The following is an 18,740-nucleotide window of genomic DNA, read 5'->3' on the forward strand; positions in this document are numbered from 1 at the left end:
TGATTGCATAGACATTGCTGAGAAAGATGATGAATGATCTGACATAGATTTTACTCTTGATGAGTTTTGTTTGATGAGAAATTGTTTGATTTGGAGGATTTTACTCCCTTTATTATCTAAAGTGTTTGCAGTCATGAGCTACTTCCAAACCAGGCTTTGAACAAACTAGGGGAAGTGAAAACAGAGCTTATTTAAGGGGGAACTACACCAGTGAAAGTCTCTGGAAAGAGATCAGTTTTCTCCTCTGCATTTCTATAATTGGTAAGGTCTACAGCAAAAGGGAGTTACACATACCTTATTTGTAATGCAAGAAAACATGAAAGAACAATGCAATATTTAAAACAGTTTTAACCAACATAAACTTAAAAGGATTTCAGTGAAAAGTGTGGGCCTGCTTTTGCCTGATGAGATAGTCAAGTTAATTAGGATTCTTGTTGTTGTGTGCCTTCAAGTTGTTTCAGACTTAGGGCAACCCTATGTCTAAAGTTTAGGGTGAGGCCAGGTAAATAGCCTTGGAGGATTGCATCCAGCCTGCTGGCCTTAGTTTGAGGACCCCTGGTGTAAAGCATTAAGAATATACATTGGCAAAACCAGTTACTTTGACCAGTGATTCCCAACTTTTAGTCTTCCAGTTGATTTCAACTCCCAGAAATCCCAGCCAGTTTACCAGCAGTTGGGAATTGTGGGGGCTGAAGTCCAAAACACCTGGAGGATCAAAAGTTGGGAACTACCGCTTTAGACCAAGCTAGTGCAAACTTTGGCACTCCAGGTGTTTTAGATGTCAATTCCCAGAAATCCCAGCCAGCTTATCGGCTGTTAGGAATTGTGAGAGCTAACATCCAAAACAACTGGAGGGCCAGCGTTCACCCATGACTACTTTAGGCAATCCAATTATTTCATTGTTTCCTTTAACCCAGCATCCTTGAGCTATAAGATCTTAAAGTCAACATTGTCCATGTGTTCCAAAGCTTGTATTGTGTTGGCCTTTGACCTCAACAAAGTTTCTTCTTCATTGTGTCTGTGAAATTGCACATATGGGTTGTCCACTCATGTGCAGTGCAGTTTGGAAACTTTGAGATCTCAGAAATGAAACATTTTGGCGGTAGCGTTGCCCACTCTCCCACCCACGGCTATGCAACCCCAGTCTGGATTAATGCTGTCAGCTGCATGCAAACTCGGGCAGCAGGATTTGAACCTGCCAGTGGATGCCCCATACCACCAGGGCAGCACATAAGAACTGGTGCCTCCACACCAGAGTTCATGCTTTTGTTTAAGGGGCCGATTGTCCTCGTGCAATTCTCAGTCCTCATATTGTTCAGACTATTACAGGCGCCATTCCTCCTCGCCAGGATCATGAACCTCTTGGTCTCAAAACCCCTCCAGGAGCCCGTACTACCACACGGGCTTCTTATCACTGGACCCACGCTTCTCTCACCATTGGGAGCTTGGGCGACCACACTATCCTGCCTACCACAGGGACCGGGAGCATTGCCACTTCCATTCCTGCCGCCAGGACCATGCTCACTATGGCCAACCATTGCCAAGCTCCAACTGTCCTCCCAACTGCCACTATGTCATGCCCACCTCCAGGACCCTCTGTTCCAACTCTGAGGGCTGCCCTGGCCCCACCAATCTTCTCTCCACCATGGCCACTAGGGGACAAGACTGATAATGAATCTGCCCTGAGCAACCTCAGGACGATTCCCTCCTACCAGCTTTCCTGAAGAGTTGGAGCCACCCTCCTCTGAGGACCTGCACAATTTTTTGGCATTACTGATCTGTTTGGCATAAGCTCTGAACTTGCCCACACCACAGTCTTGAAGTATGATGGAAGATGCTGTTTTTAACTTTTCCCAGCAGCAGTTTCCTGCTGCAACCATGCTCTCACCACTACTGTTCCTTTTACAACTGATTAGGACGCTAGATGTCTCAGCTGCGTTAGTACTGGGAACCTCAAGAAGGGTGGAAAGCCTTTATATGGTGGATCTCTCCACCACTGGGTTGCTTGCTAAGCAGGCCAAACCAAATTTGATAGTAGTGGATGTAAGCCAGCCCCGCTCATCCAAAATGTTCCATTCAGTGCCGGCCAACAAGAAAGGAAGAAACTGGATGCCATGGCCAAAAAGGTATATTCTTCTGCCTGTCTGTCACAAGACTGACGCATTATGGAGCATACATGGGGGCCTATCAAAATTACCTGTGGAGTAAGATAGCCCCATGCCTTGATCACTTCCCTTCTGAGAAACAAGGCATGATAAAAGCCTTCAAACAGGAGGCATGCTTACTGGTGAGTATGCAAAGGAATTAGCCAAGCAAACCTCTGATTTTCCAGGCAAACTCCTGGCAGCAGCTGTTGCCCTCAGTTGCCACGCCTGGCTCCGCACTTCAGGGTTATCCTCAGCACGTGTTGTCATAGAGGACCTTCCCTTAGATGAAGCAGGCCTCTTTAACCCTGCAACTGACACTCAGTTGGAGCATACGCAAGAAATGAGGCAAACAGCTCAGAAGTACAGCTTATCAATTTACTCTGCCCAACATTCAAGGTCACATTGGGAGGCTACTCTCAGTACCCTTGGAGACACTTGAGCCCATCACCATTTAAGCCAAGACCTCGCTTTCAGTCGAATGTGTCAGCCAATAAGAAGTCATTCCTACAATTCAGAGGCCAGCAGTATGTTACAGGTAAACATTCTGACCACTCTCAGTGGCGCCTTTAGTCCTTCTCTTGTAAGAAGTGCTCCAGTTTATGATTCTCCAGTTTCTGAGTTATCCACATTCTTAAGTTCTCTTTCAGACCTTTCACCCCCTCCTTGCAGTACTTACCTGAGATGTTGCTTCTCAATGCCCTTCATATGGGGATTTTTTGAATTGCCTTGTTCCATATTTCAAAGCCTGGAGCCACATTACCATGGACCTGTGGGTACTCGACATTATCAGAAGGGGGTACTCCATAGAATTTGCATCCGACCCCTCAACAGGCAACCTTCGGGTTACCTGTCCATCTCCCTACCTATAGGATGAGGTCCAGACACTCCTTGATAAAGGAGCCATCTCTCGAATCCCTCCCTCAGGGAGACATGAATGGTTCTTCACCCTCTCTTTCCTTGTCCTTAAAAAGAACAAAGGGTTGCTCCCAATCCTAGACCTGTGTCAACTGCTGCATCAAGTCCTGCAAGTTTCGGATGATCACCCTCACCACCATCCTTCCTCTATTGGGAAAAGGGGCCTGGTTCACGATGATTGTCCTTAAGCATGCCTATTTTCATATCTTCAGCAGAATACAATATTGGAAGTTCCTCAGTTTGGCAATCAGGCATCATTTTTTACTGCTTCAGTGTTCTTCCCTTTGGGTTATCCACTGCCCCTCATGTTTTTACCAAGTGCATGGTAGTGGTAGCAACTTAACTGCACCGATGTAGCATAGCTGTCTACCCTTATATTGTGGCCAGCTCCACGCACCGGCTCCACCCTTATGTAGACTCTACCTTATATCTTCTCCAGACACTGGGTCTTGTGAACAATGAGAAATCTCACCTGAATCCGAAACAGTGTATCCAATTCATTAAAGCCATGCTAGACTCCATGGCAGAGACAGCATACCTACCAGAAGACCTCTTTTGGACCCCTCAGTCTGCCTTTGTATTTGGGGGTGCAGATCGGCAAAAGAGATCTGGTCCATTCTGGACCACAAGGCCTCCATGACAGCTGTAACCCGTTAGCACGTTTACTAATGTCCCCCCTACAGGGCTGGCTACTCAACTACTTCAGCCTCTGCCACGATGACCCAAGAACTCAACTGACGCCCCCTCACAAAGTTTTACCACTTTCTCAGGTGGTGGATGAAGCTGTTCAACATGAGTGGTGGTTCCCTTCAGACAAGCATGCCTCTGCCTCATGACAGACACCTCACTCAAAAGTTGGGGTGCTCATCTCGGCAGGTGTGAGGTCGATTGGCTCTAATAAGCTGCCTCTCTCACATCAACCTTTCAAAGCTCTTGACAGTAGGGAAAGCTCTATGAGCCTTCAAAATCCCATTACCACTCAAAGTGATACAGTTCCTCACAGACAACACCACAGTGAAAAACTATGTAAACAAGCAGGGAGGAACACACTTGTGCAAGCTCCTCCACCTGGCCATGTGTATCTGCCATTGGTGCATCCCTCGTGAGATATACTTCTTCATCTTTCACAGTCCAGGAGAACAAAACACACTAGTTGATGCTCTCAGCAGAGCACAAACTTCCAATCAAGAGTGGTACTTGAACCCGCAACATGCCCGCCTTCTCTTCGACAGATGGGGTCAACCCAACATGGACCTGTTTGCGTCCCTTCTTGGTCACATGATGATGAACTCGTCATGCATAATTTGCACTATCTATTTTTGCCCCAAGAATAGCTTTAAAATCAAATATAAAGGAACTCGGAAAGCTTTTACTTAAGCAAAATGAAATTTACAAAAGCAAGTTCATAAAACAAGGCAAAAGTCTCTTGGCTGAAAAAGTAAAGTCTTCAGTCATTTATTCTCATGGCAGGAACACTTACAAAGACAAGGCTTCTTGCTGGAACAGATACAGGATCACAGATGAGGTAATAGGTCTTTTGCTGCCAGCACCAACTATTCCTTCTCCTGATTTATACTTCTCAGCCCACAGCACATGTGCCTCTAGGAAGTGGCCTGATTACTACCTACCTGACCTATGCCTTGCTTGTTGTTCCCTTCGGCGTTCTTGGAATGTATAACAACCAGCATGCCTCCCTCTTCTTCTTTCCGAGCAGGCCTGGCTATTTGCCCAGAATCCCCAGCCCCTTCCTCTTTGGCAGAAGAGTAAGATACAACATGCACCACTCCTTTGGGCTTCCAAGAACACTTTCGCCTTCCTCTCAACCCCAACCTCCTGATGCAGTAGACAGGCCTAGTATGCCACCCAGATCTGCCATCCCTCTGCCTTGCTGCTTGGAGAATATGCCGCTTTGTCCCTCTCCATGGTGGCAAAACTCATCATTGAGACTGCCCAAAAAGCATTGACCAAGAAGTTGTGCACCTATAAGTGGTCACATATTGTTTCCTTTATTGGACAACGAAGTCCCAATCATATCGCTACCCCTACACCAGCAATCCTAGACTTTTTGGTTTATCTCTCAGTCAAAGGACTCTTCCCCCCCCCCCCCCCCGAAATGCTCCCTGGCAGTAATTTCATGGTACCGCAGGAAAGCTGGAAAATCCTGTTTTCTAGACCCCGTCATTCAGCTCTTTCTCAAGGGTTACAGGAACGTATATCCCACCAGTTTCACCCCTCCCCTCAGCGTGGAACCTGAAACTGGTTCTATCCCAACTCTTGAAGCTCCATTCGAACCCATGGCCTTTCTTTCATGGAAGACGGCTTTTCTCGTCGCAGCCACTTTAACCAGATGTGCTAGCGAACTGTGTGCATTATGATCAGACCCACCCTACCTTTGTTTCTACAAAGTTAAAGCAGTTCTCCGCATGGATGTTACCTTCCTACCAAAAGTAGTTTCCCACTTCCACGTATACCAGGATATTACACTGCCAGCCTTCTTTCAGAATCCATCTTCACCCTTGGAAGTTCCTCCTGTCACTACCAACCCAGAGAAAATAACATTGATTATTTATTGTGAAAGTGCACTATAGGATCTTGGGAGGATGACTCTTCTCACTCCCATTGCAACTGCCTATTGGCAGTGTTTTGTAGGCAACTTTTTCAGTTTGTTTCTGTGTTACCTCTTTTTCAAGTTGGTCTGTTAAGTCAATATTGGCTTGATGCCTTCGTTCTGCCCCTCACTATCAACTGATTTCTCTGGTCTACACAATTTCTCCTTTCAGGCAACAAGTATCCCTCTTGGCTCAAAGACTGTCTGGAGCTTCCTCTTCATCTGAACTACAGAATCATGTCTTGCCTGGGTCTGGAGGACAAGTGAGTAGTAGTTGTCTGGCAAGCCATGTAGATTGCCATTATTCAACTTTTTTGTTGATGGGTTGAAAGTTGTTTTGCTGAGGTAACAGATCTTGAATATAATTGAAACTGGCATTTGAAGTTTATGGGTTGGGTGGGAGTTGATCTGGAATTGTAGTAGGGGCAGGGGAAACCACAGCAGGTATGAAAATGTAGGTATTCTGATTTTTTCAACTCCCTTTCAGGAACGGAGCAGTGACCCAGCACAGGCGCGTCCAAACCCACCCAGTTTTGCTCAAGGTGTCATCAGTGAGTAGACAGCAGATCAGGCCATGAGGAGGTTACTTGAAAGGGTTGTGTGTTGCTTTCCCCTTCCAGTAATGCTGCCAAGCCAGACTCTTGCATACCCTATTGCATATTCATTTCGTACCAATCTGAAATAATGCTTCCTGATTATGAAGCAGTTCCAAGCACCAGTATGGGAATGCTTGCTTGTGTTGACTAAAAGTAAAAGGAGACTAGGAAAACTCAGTCTTCACTCGCTCTTTTCAACTACCTTGCAGCTGCAAAAGAATGTGTGCCCAAAGTCTACCTAGTACATTTTTCTAAGTGATGTTGAATAGGCATTCTTGATATGATCTCAGCTGACAAGGTCTGAGCTGCACCATCCAGAAGATTCCTAGATCGTCTTGACTGTCATAACTCAGGAATGATTAATCTTTAGCCCCCCCACCTCGCAAATAATTAAAGTTACAACTGCTATAATTATAACAAAAAGTGAAGGGTTGTGGGCATTGTAGTCCAAAACCTATGGAAGGCCTAAGATTCTCCATGCCTGCCAATAATAATATATCTTCAGAAGGAGTGTAGACAGAATGGTTTGCGCATTGGTGACTTTTAGACCCATAGATTGGCCACATTGTGATTAAAAGTATGGAGACAGTGTCTTGGGGCATTACAGCAAAGGGATGGCAAATGCCTTAGTGTAGACCTTCTTTGTGACCTTTATGTGTTAGTGACATTCATGCCTGTCTCTTGCCCCACACTTCTCCTTTTTCCTTCCCTTAATACTGCATCTTGCCTATGTAAGATGAGCTTTGTATATTCTTTCCCTAAGGCCTCTCTCTATATATGGGCAACTTTAATGCCAAATAAACAAATATGCACATTCTGAATAGAATTATGGAATCCTGAGTGCAGATGAAGGTGATGGGGCTTTCTGTACCTGTGTCCTTAATGTGTGATCAGCTACCAATAGCAAGGTTTCATTTCTCACTCCACAGATGATGCTGATCAGCGCCAGTATGAGGAATGGCTCTTCCACACACAGCAGCTCCTCCAAATGCAGCTGAAGGTGCTGGAGGAGCAAATTGGTGTGCACCGCAAGTCCCGCAAGGCTCTGTGTGCCAAGCAGCGAACTGCTAAGAAGGCTGGCCGTGAGTTCCCGGAGGCTGATGCTGAGAAACTCAAGCTGGTGACAGAGCAGCAAAGCAAGATCCAGAAGCAACTGGATCAGGTATACTGTTCAAACAAGTATATGCTTCTGCCGGTTTAGAAGAAAGTGAGCTTTCAGAAATGCTTGCTGAGTTTGGGGTGGGAATGACACACATATTAGATACAGGCATCTCTGCATCTCAAGTGCCATTTGGTCACGAATAAATAGAAGATGAAGAAACTACTAAATACTCTAGGAACATTGGTTTTCATTTTTTTAAAAAATATCTTGCGATTGTTGGCCTTTGATATTTGAATAGAGTGTTATCCTCTAGGCAAATGGTTAAATAAAAGTAGTCAACCTAATGTTGCCCAGCTGTCTGGAGCTTCAGCTCCCATTAGCCAATTAGGATGGCCAACAGCAAGTGGTTGTGCAGTTCAAAACAGTTTGCCTTCCCTTGGGAAAGAGAGTTTGCTTGCTTACATTAACCTTCCCTTTGCTTCCTTGTCCATCTCTTGACAGGTCCGGAAACAGCAAAAAGAGCACACTAACCTCATGACAGAGTACCGCAACAAGCAACAGCAGCATCAGCAACAAACTTCCACTGTCCTAGCCCTCAGTCCCTCTCAAAGTCCTCGCCTCATGGGAAAACTTCCTAGTCAGCTTCTTTCTGCACATGGCCTCCAGCCAGGACCCCAAGGCCTCACAGGCCAGACGGGTGGCTTGCGCCTCCCTCAGGCTGCTATGGCAGTCCAGCAGGGCTTACCGTTCATGGGGCAACAACAGCCAGCTGGAGCCAACAACACCTTTTTCCCCAGTAACCGCCTCTTGCAGGAGAGGCAGCTGCAGCAGCAAAGGCTGCAACTGGCACAGAAGATACAGCAGCAAAACCTCATAGGACAAGTGCCGATGCAACAACAGCAGCAAAACCTCATGGGACAAATTCCAGTGCAGCAACAGCAACAAAACCTCATGGGACAAGTTTCAATGCAGCAGCAGCAGCATCCACAGCAAAGCCTGATGGGACAGATATCTATGCAGCAGCAACAGCAACAACCACCGCAAAGCAGTCTAAGTCAGGCAAACTTGATGGGACAGCCACCCCCTCCACCTCCCACCCCACAGCCAGGCCAGAGCTTGCTCTCCAAGCAGCAAGGATTGCAGAACAACCAACCAGGAGTTATGGTCCAGCAGCTGTCACCTCAACAGCAACAGCAAGCGATGCTAGGACACTCTATGCTGCCACATCAGGGTGTGATGAGTCACTCACAAGCTTCTCAAAGGCAAATGCTCTTGGCTTCACAACAGCACAGAACACTGGGTTCTCCTCAGCAACTGGCACAGCAACAACAGCAACAGGCACAAGGGATGATGGGACATAGAATACTTTTGTCCCCTCAGCAACAGCAACCAGGGCTGCTTGGCCAGCAGCAGAGGACTTTGCTGAGCCAGCAGCAGCAGCAAAACTCTATAGCACAACACCAGGCCCTCCTTAGTCAGGGGTCGGCTGCTCAGCAGGGAGGGCCATTAGGCCAGGGTCAGGCTGCTCCACCAGGCATTCTGAGCCAAGGGCAAGGCACAGCCTCAGAACCAATCCAGCACTTTTCACAGCACGGGTCTCTGAACCAGGTGCTGCACTCAGGTCAGGGAATACAGCCAACTCCACCACAGCAAGTCCTGGCTGTCAAGGAACAGCAGGGAGGGTCAGAAGGCATCACAGGGCTGCCTCAGGAGGGGGCAGAGAGTGTACAGCAGCAGCAGCAACAGCAGCAACTTCGGCCCCATTTGGTAGGACAGGACCTGGGAGGACAAGCGCATATGAGTGTTCAAGACCAACAGGGACTTCCCAGCCGTGGGACCCCTTTACAAGAGCCTCCGACTCAGCTTATGCTGCAACAGCATGGGGAGCAGCAGAAACCACCAGTTGACATGGCCCACCAGGCACAGCAGCTTCTCTTGGGCTCTCAACAGCAGAATAGCTTGAGCTCCCTGCAGCTAAGGATGCAACAGCAGCAGCAAAGCAGCCACCAGCAGCAGCAACAACTACAACAAAGCAGCCACCTTCAGCAGCAGCAACAAAGCAGTCACCTACAGCAGCAGCAACAAAGCAGTCACCTACAGCAGCAGCAGCAGCAGCAGCCACCGCAGCAAAGCAATCACCTGCAGCAGCCTCTGCAGACTCACCTTTCTGTGGATGGCACTTTGCAGTCAGAGATGTCCCAGCAGCAGCATCACATTCATCACCACCGTGATGCAACTCAGACTCCTCACTTGCTAAACCAACAGATGGAGCAGCAAGGTCAAGTGCAGAATATTATGGCTCAACAGCAAAGGATTATGGGTCAGAACCTGGATCAACCTTTAAAAGGCTTGCCAGGCCAGCTTTCTCTCCAGCAGCAGCTGCAGCAACAGCTGCAGCAACAGCAGCGCCTTCCAAGCCCAGCTGGGATTTCTAAAACACCAGGGCTAATGGCACCAATGCAGCAGCAGCAGCAACAAAGCATGATGGTCCAGCAGTCATCACAAGGCCAAAGCATCCTGTCCAGCCCTATGATGGGCCAGATCCGTGCCCAGCTTCAAGGTGTCATCTCCAAAAACCCACAATTACGTCACCTCACTCCTCAGCAACAGCAGCAATTGCAAGCCCTGTTGATGCAACGACACCAGCAGAACCTGCTGCAGCAGAACCAAGCATTGCGGCAAGCTGGCCCATACCCAGCACAGGGGCAGGTACCACTTGACCATGGCCAGCCAGCCAGTCAACAGCTTTCTCTTCCTGGTACTATGGGACAGCAGCCCCCACCCAGGCAGCCTGCTGTTGCAATGGTCCAGGTTCCCCCCGACCAGGGTTTTGTGGCATCTGTGGAACAGCACAGGGCCCCCCCAAGTCAACAGACAACCACCAGCCCATACCAACAAGGGGCACCAAGGCTTCCAGCTCCTCAGGCTCCCACTGTGCCCTCAAGCATTGCATCTCCGCAGCAGCACCTGCACTCTAGCCCTTCAGAGCCAAAGAGACCATCCCCTTTGCTGCTGGCAAAAAGCCCTGAGCTACAGCCAGTTCCCACCCAGAAACACCAGTCTGTTGTTTCCAGTCCTGTGCTACCCCATGACTCCACTGCTGCTGCTACCCGGAGTGCAGGGGAAATGGTTCCTGGAAGCTGCAGCCTCAGAGACTCAGGGGGCCTCCCCACCAAAGAGTCTATGGAGCTGGGGCCAGTCAATGGGCAGGCAGTTAGATTGGCTTCCCCTCCAGTAAGACGGGTCCCATCCCTTCATGGAGACCTTCCCCTTGTGTGCATCAAGCAGGAACCGAAGGAAGAAGTGGCCCAGTGTGCTCTAATGAGCAGTGTTCAGTCAGTCAAGCGGGAGGCGAACGGGGATCCCGTGTCAGCCTCAGTCACCATCCCCACAGCAGCAAACAGCCTCACGCGTACTGAAGCCAGCCACCTCTTGCTACAGAAGTTGCTCAGGGCCAAGAATGTGACGCTTGCCACACAGCGCTCCGGTGATGTCAACGGCCACATGGATGGCAAGCTGGCTGGTGTAGAGGGCCGGATGCAGGTGGCACCAGAGGGGAGAGATGTGAGTGTGAAGGGAGTGGATGGAAAGTGTTATAACTGGGAATTGAAACAGTTGTCCAGACAGTTCACTGTTCGATCAGAAAGCTTCATTGGCAGGGTTACCAAATTTTGCATGAATGTTCCCTTCACTGATGCAGATGCAGGGACTACATAGATCCTTGTTCTTAAGAGTAGTCTACACAGTGTATTCCCTGGGTTCCTGTAAAGAACACTAGCTTTGTTTTTTCCTTAGCTTCCAAGAACAAATGGGATCTGGTGCCTTTAGGTTATTTCGGCCAGCTTTTTTATATAGTACGCTATCAGTGTTTTTATTTAACAAAGCTGAAGATTAAATTGAGGTAGTGTACTTTTAGCATATGGTGTTACTTAAATTTAACATCCAGTTTTGTTAAAAATAAAAATTGGTTTTAAAAAGTATTGTTGTAATAAGGATTTTGGAATGTTTCGTATGATTAGTGCAGCTAGCTTTTTATAAAAATGTGTTCTGGAAGAGAACAGGCATCAAAATGCTTTGGAATAGTCCTGCTCTCGGTCCTGGACTCGGTCTGTAAAGATTGAATCTCTTGAGGTGGTAGAATTTCTGATCTGTACTACTTTCAAAGTAGAAGTGTGTTGGGAAGCACCAATTTGTACTCTTTCCATTTGAAACAATTTGTGGGCATGCCTGTGTATGTAGACCTGATTCTTAGATACTGTAGTAAACTAGCACATTAAAACAAGGTCCAAAACCCATCTACCTAAAGTGATGATTTTGCTACAGCAAGGAGTTGTTTTACGCGAAATTGCATTCAAGCACATAGTTCCTCTTGCTTTACAGTCCAAAGCTAACAGAGTCTACTCCATTGTGTTTAGAGTTTAGTGTACATTTACTCAAATTTTCCTCCCATTGACCTCCCAAGGAATACTCATTGAATCCTAGGTAGATTTGTGGAAGAGCTGGAATTCACAATACTTTTCTTTCTCCCTCTTTACTTCTCTAATTTCTGTTATATTGTTGGGGTGGGCTCTACAGGATATACTAATGGCAAAGAAACCTCCACCACCAAAGCCGAAGCGATCTCAAAAAGCTGGAGAGCGACTTGCCAACTCCCGCAAAAAGCTACGAAAAGAAGATGGAGTGAAGTCCAGTGAGGCTCTGATGAAACAACTGAAGCAGGTACTCTCCACTTCCAAGTTGACAATTAGTTGAATGGTTGGGTAAAATAAATTATGAAAAACTTTTGGTTTTCTCTGAGAGTCTCAGATTCCTTTAGCTAGAAACAAAAATGCAAAATAAGCAGTGCCTTCCATAAGAGACAGCAACAACGGTGGGCATTTTCTACCTCCAGCTTAGAATTTTGCAGTTTTAAATTTCAATGTTTTTTATAATATGCAAAGGTTATATGGTTAAAGACTTGTCCAAGCGTATTTAGATCCCTGTTTTGTTTTTCAGTCTTTTTCCTTGTTTAAAACCCAGGACAGATTTGCTGCTTTTGCTGCTACCACTCCTGCTGCTGTTGTGGCAGTGTTATTGTTGCTGCTGCTGCTGCTGTCTTACCTGCCCTTAGTTCTTATCTAGATCATTGAATGTAGCTATTTCTTGCCCCTTTTTATCTTTTATCTAATTCTATACATGCTAACAAGAGGAAAATAAAGTGAAAAAGAGCCCAGTGTTTTCGATTTCAGCTCCCCATGTCTTTAGGCAGCCTTGCCTATAGTCAAGAATTGTGGGAGTTGGAATCCAAATATTTGGAGGACAAAAGATGGAGAACCTCTGTCCTAATGAAAAACATAGTTTAAAAAAATTGGGAGACCACATATGAATGCCAGCTGTTATATTTCCAAGGAAAGAACTAGCAAAGTCATCTCTGAGTGTTCCTTGTCTAAGAAAAACCTCATAATATTTGTGGGCTGCCATAAATCAGCAGGCAGTTAGCAAGTTACACACAAATATACCTATAGTGAAAATAATCTATGATGTATGTAAGTATATTATCTCCTTAGTGGTTCTCAAGCTGTGGGTCACCAGATGTTTTGATTTACAAATCCCAGAAGTCCCAGCCAGTTTAGCATCTCTTAGGATTTCTGGGAAGGCCAAAACATCTGGGGACCCACAGGTTGAAAACCACTGCCTTAGTGGCTAAAGTTTAGCCCATGAGGTCATGTCTCTTGCTTGCAGGGGGAAGAGACAACAGATTAACTGTTGTAGCCCTCCTCTTCAAGTGAGCTTATTGAGGGTGGAAGGTGATTTTGCTGTGGTGCTCAGCATAACAAGACATTTCATCTAATGTGTTGGAACCTGATGCACTTACACTGTAATACCTGGTATCTCATTCCAATACTCAATGCAGGGTTTTTTCCCCCCGACAAACAAGACCCAAGCATCACAGAAAAAATGGGTTTCTTGGTGCTCTCAGAAGCCTTGCGGCATCAGGATCCACCTGCATTTTGTTAGTCTTGTACCTGCAGCTTGTCAAGAAAGGAAGTGTGGCTGTAGGAGACCTTCCTGTGATAAATGTTGTGTCCTCTTCATGAACACACACTGCACAGGATTATGGCAGATTGCCTCTTGTAGCCAGTGTGGCTGCACACATGTAACAGTAGCAGTTGTATGTAGGAGATAGTAATCTTATAAAGGTACAGTAGAGTCTCACTTATCCAACATAAACGGGCCGGCAGAACGTTGGATAAACGAATATGTTGGATAATAAGGAGGGATTAAGGAAAAGCCTGTTAAACTTCAAATTAGGTTATGATTTTACAAATTAAGCACCAAAACATCATGTTATACAACAAATTTGACAGAAAAAGTAGTTCAATACACAGTAATGCTATGTAGTAATTACTGTATTTACGAATTTAGCACCAAAATATCACGATATATTGAAAACATTGACTACAAAAATGAGTTGGATAATCCAGAACATTGGATAAGCGAATGTTGGATAAGTGAGACTCTACTGTAGATAAAATCCTTGCCAAGAGCAGTGTTATGTGTGATTCCCCCCAAAGAACATGGACTCTAGGAAGTGGTGTAATGATGCATAGTGTCTTGATTTGGCGTTCTCTTTCCCTGTGCAGGAACTCTCCTTGCTGCCTCTTATGGAACCTGTTATCACAGCCAATTTCAATCTTTTCCCTCCCTTTGGAAGCAGTCCCATCAATGGCAAGAGCCAGCTGAAAGGCTCTTTTGGTCATGCTGCCCTGGACAGTATTCCAGATTACTACTCACAGCTGCTCACCAAGGTATGACCATCTCTGTGCTGCTTCTGGTGGGGAAGGAGAGTTGCTAGATTTGCTGTTCGTAGCTAGTGGAGGAGTTATAGAAGCACTTGATTTAAACATATGCTTAAATCCATCTGCATTTACATAGCTCTACAGTCACGATTGTCCCCTTCATTTCAAGCTTTGCAACATTGCTCTCATGTGGACTGTCTAATCCTTGATCCTTATCTAGTCCTCAGAGGTTCCTCATTTGATTCGCTAACATGTATGGGATTCCCTGCTTCTCCCTCCATGTTCTGCTGCATGTCTAAGGCACACAATCCCACTAATAGGATTTATGTTATCTCCAGACACATTGGAGGTAACAGTAGCATTCCATTAGAGCAGTGGTTCTCAAAACACACCTCTCTTGCTGTCAGAGTTGGAAAGGTGTTCAGAGACATCAGTAGGGACATGCTTCACGTGTCTTATGTCTTTCTCAGTGGATGAAAGTGGAGGGTGAACAAAGGCTCTTTGATTTATCTGCACCAGTTGCAGGAACAGCTTTGCAGCAGAAGTCTATTTTATGGTCTCACTCAGCTATTGAGGAGGATGGAAACGGCCACATCTTGGACATCATGGATACATCCATGATTCCAGATGTTACCCAGATCACCGAGATCTTGTTGGTAGATTGTGTGCCCTTCACTGAAAAAACCTTCTCCATCCCTACTGTACTACAGCAGGACTTAGAGATGAAGATTTCTACAAGTGGATAAAGTTACATGGAGCAGAGATGGGTACAACATTTTGACTTGAAGCACAGAAGAGCACAGATAGATTTTACACTTTAAATCCCTTATCTATACATAGTGGGTGCATTTCGAAATAACTTTTATAAAATACAAAACATTCTTTCAAATTTCAACACCTTCATACCCTGCCAAGTATCTGATAAAAGTAAGAAATAATAACAGTAATACTAGTAAGAATAAAACAATTTGACAACAAAATAGAATACAGGAAGACTAGCAAACAAAATAACCTGGCAATCTAAGAATGCTTTCACCCAGGACTGAAATGGCATATAGTTGCCCAGCAAATCTCATTGACGGGAGCATTTATTCTATAGATCCTTCATTGAGTGTATGGGCAAAGTTGTCAAATGGTCTGGAAGCTCTGTAGAGGGATGGCGTTTTAAACTGAATTTTGCATGATTGGTAGGCCACTCCGTAGTTGTTGTTTTAAAAGTGATCTGGGCAGCTTGCTCACATAGAATAAGCTTCGAAAATTATGTAGTGTGGGGAAAGTGACCTCATGTGTTCCATGAACTGTGGAACACAGTTGGATGGGATGGGGTGTGAAACATAGATGGGATGGGAAGGGGGAGCCATGGTGGACATTGACTCTTCCAATCTCTGTCTAGAACAACCTGAGCAACCCGCCAACGCCACCTTCTTCACTGCCCCCCACCCCACCACCCTCTGTGCAGCAAAAGCTTGTGAATGGTGTCCTGTCTTCTGAGGAACTGACCGAGCAGCCTAAGGAGACTGTGCTGCCACGACGTGAACCTGAAGGGCCAAAGGGTAAGGTCCACTGACAAACATAGCGTTTTGAATGCTGCAGCCAAGCTGAAGCTAAGTATGTGCAGAAGGGCCCTAGTCTATTTCTGGAAAATTACAAGGGAGTCCTATGGAAATTGTTCTAGCAGAAGCATAGGTAGAACATAATACTTACGGCTGTTCTTTTGTGTGCTAGTGAGTGAACTTCCAAAGCAGAAGTAATGGTTGTAAGACAGGTTGATTCCAAAGCTAATACATCATTTTATTTAGATGCAAGTTACCATGAAGGAGAAAGACAATCCTTGTATCACAGTTTTCATAGCATAAATGTCATGGCACCAAATAGCATGTTACTGCCCTTATATCACTTTGTGGAAACCACTTGATACAGAGAAAAACACTGTCTCTTGTCCCTATTCAGGATAGCCAATCCAAAGGGGCATGAGGATATCAAAAGCCAAAGCAAGTTTCTGTTGCTCTTTGCAGATCATGCAGCAGGGCAATAAATACATTTTAATTGCCCAACATAACCATGAATCTGGGTTGAAATGAGTCTATCATGGGTAGGCCGCCTGATGCCCTTTCAGTGTTTTGGACTATGTCTCCCATAATCCATGATCATTGACTGTATTGCTGTGCTTTTATGGGGTTTACAGCCTTAATCATGGGAAGGGCATACCCTTGGTACATTAATTAGCTATGCTAAACTGTTTGCTTAAGCATCTTATCAAAAATAGAGATATTTGCAGTTGGACAGCAGTTATTTGTTGAGCTGTCACCCAATCTCTAAAAGGTGCGGCCTTAGAGATATGGTCAGCAAAGTAACCAGACGTTTCTTGCTTTCAGAAAGAACTGAAGCTCCCAATGGTGCCCCCAAAATGGAGGGACCCAGAATAGTGACAGTAGATTTGCTTTTATAGTTTCACAATGCTGTGCTACCCGTTTGGGGCATCACTCAATCATCAACAGGCTCAGTTTGTTAAAAGATAATCAGGCAATTTCACATCATGGTCCATATCCTCTGCCCTGCACCCTCCCTTTGTCTGGTTCTTTATCAGTAGGAACTCTTCATCCCAAAACCACCATGTACAAGGCTAGTGCTGACACCAATGGGGCAGGGGAGGGTCCAGGAAGCCTCTGGCTTATCAAGGCTGTCTGTGTCTAGCAAGGCAGCTTATGGGGTGCTCACAGTGCCGGTAGTTTGTTCCACTTTTTAAGGAGTGGATAATATCCGTTTCAAGCAGTCTGGGGCTGCTCCCCCTTGGAAGTATTGATTTCCCTCAGTTTGATTATTTTACCATGAAAACCAAGGATTAGACTGATGTGACAGGCTAAACCCATGCTGGTCACTTTTCCATCCTTGTGCTAAAACCCATGCAAGTACCTGTGATCTTGTCCACCATTGTAACTCTTTATTTCTTGTATTTTGTTCTCAGATGTTCCCCCTGTGGAAGTGAAAAGCTTAGACCTTTTGGCGGCTCTGCCCACACCACCACACAACCAGACTGAGGATGTTAGGTAAAGACGTGGAACTGGTAGAGCACGGGTGCTAGATGAGCCCGAAACAGAAACCCATTTCAAATTCTTATGCAAATAGAGCTAAATTGTTCTACCTATAGCATGGGATGAACCTGGGGGGTTTCAAGATAGCAGCTTGGGGAAGGAGACATAAAAAAGGATAGGTGGCTGGAAATTTCTGAGTGAATTTCTGAGCCACTTCACACAAGCAGGGAATAACCTGGATTAGGTTGGGTTGGTTTGTCCCATCACAGAAGATGCATGGGCTACCTCTAGGATGAGTTATGAGCAGAAATGTTCCTAAATCATATAACCAGCCTCCTAATTCCTTTCCAGAATGGAGAGTGATGACGAAAGTGACTCTCCTGATAGCATTGTTCCGGCATCATCCCCTGAGAGTATCCTGGGAGAGGAGGTGCCACGCTTTCCGCTACTGGTTGGAGCCAAAGTTGAGTTGGAGGAGCGCTCATTGTCCCCTGTCATACCCATAATACCAAAAGCCAGCATTCCAGGTTTGTGGGGGTAGAGATAGAGAATTTGGGAAAGTATGCTAAGCATTACATGGGTAAAAACATAAAAAGAGATCCAGGCTGCATCAGGCTCAAAGGCCATCTAGTTCAGTTTGGGCAGTGGCCAAGCAGTTGCTAATGGGAGGCTTACAAGAGATGGGTGAACAAAGGAAACTCTCCTAAAGCATGGAGTTCATTGATCGCCTTGCCACCACTCTTTGGCCTGATAAGTGCCACGCGACTTACGGAAATGCTGCTTTTGCCATGAGGAAAAAAGTCATTATGAGACTTATGATGACATTATGAGACATTATGATGTGATTGAAAGGCCCCACACTTTCCAAAATGGGCTGTAGAGCTGTAGTGTGTGTTAGTTTCTGACCCCTACCATTTTCTCTTCTCCCATCCTTTTCAGCTTTCCCAGATGCCAAGAACTACGGAGCCTTGGAGCAAGTGGGGAAAGGGGCACCAGGTACTTCCTGGGACAAAGCCAAGAACAGCGAGGTCTCAGTCATGCTTACAGTATCTGCAGCTGCTGCCAAGGTATAGAACCAACATAGAAAAGTGCCAGCCCAAAAGCCATGCTGCCTGGCCACTTCTGAGGCAATGAGGCTCTCACTTGCCAACTGTTGTCATGTTGCTTTCATGAGCGATGCCACTTCTGTGGAACTATCCCTACGTGAAAATTGCCAAAGTTCCCAGCAAGACTTTTTTTTCTATACAAAAATCAAGCACATGATACTCTATATAGCCTGGTTTCCCAGAAGCCAGCACTCAGAGGTGTTTCACTTGTGTATAGGGGAGGAACATTTTAATTGTTCTACCCACTTTTCTGAAGGCTGAAAACATGCAGTATTTCTAGGGCATCTTGTAGGCCTTAATGACAACAAAAGCTAATCCCAAACCTCAAAACCCACAACCTTGGCCCACAAGATCCCTGATCTTTCTTACTCTCTCCCGCCTGTCAAAATTATATATATATAAAAAATGGATTACCAGCTATACATGGCAGCTCATCTTGTGTTCAAAAACCTTAC

The 18,740-nt window shown here is 45.8% G+C and overlaps 1 protein-coding gene across 5 annotated transcripts in view; it reads left to right on the forward strand.

The window, feature by feature from the left end:
• Positions 1 to 18,740, forward strand: part of kmt2d (lysine methyltransferase 2D) — a 126,926-nt gene that overhangs the window by 86,139 nt on the left and 22,047 nt on the right. For all 5 annotated transcript variants that reach the window (XM_062974026.1, XM_062974025.1, XM_062974028.1 and 2 more), the window contains 10 exons: positions 5,843 to 5,933; positions 6,158 to 6,221; positions 7,196 to 7,428; positions 7,870 to 10,932; positions 11,944 to 12,087; positions 13,992 to 14,156; positions 15,541 to 15,700; positions 17,113 to 17,194; positions 17,531 to 17,706; positions 18,119 to 18,246. In XM_062974026.1, the coding sequence (XP_062830096.1) occupies positions 5,843 to 5,933; positions 6,158 to 6,221; positions 7,196 to 7,428; positions 7,870 to 10,932; positions 11,944 to 12,087; positions 13,992 to 14,156; positions 15,541 to 15,700; positions 17,113 to 17,194; positions 17,531 to 17,706; positions 18,119 to 18,246 (4,306 nt within the window). The remainder of the gene's footprint in view (positions 1 to 5,842; positions 5,934 to 6,157; positions 6,222 to 7,195; positions 7,429 to 7,869; positions 10,933 to 11,943; positions 12,088 to 13,991; positions 14,157 to 15,540; positions 15,701 to 17,112; positions 17,195 to 17,530; positions 17,707 to 18,118; positions 18,247 to 18,740) is intronic.

Source organism: Anolis carolinensis, chromosome 2 (genome assembly GCF_035594765.1).
Source record: "Anolis carolinensis isolate JA03-04 chromosome 2, rAnoCar3.1.pri, whole genome shotgun sequence".
In the NCBI taxonomy this organism is placed as follows: Eukaryota; Metazoa; Chordata; class Lepidosauria; order Squamata; family Dactyloidae; genus Anolis; species Anolis carolinensis.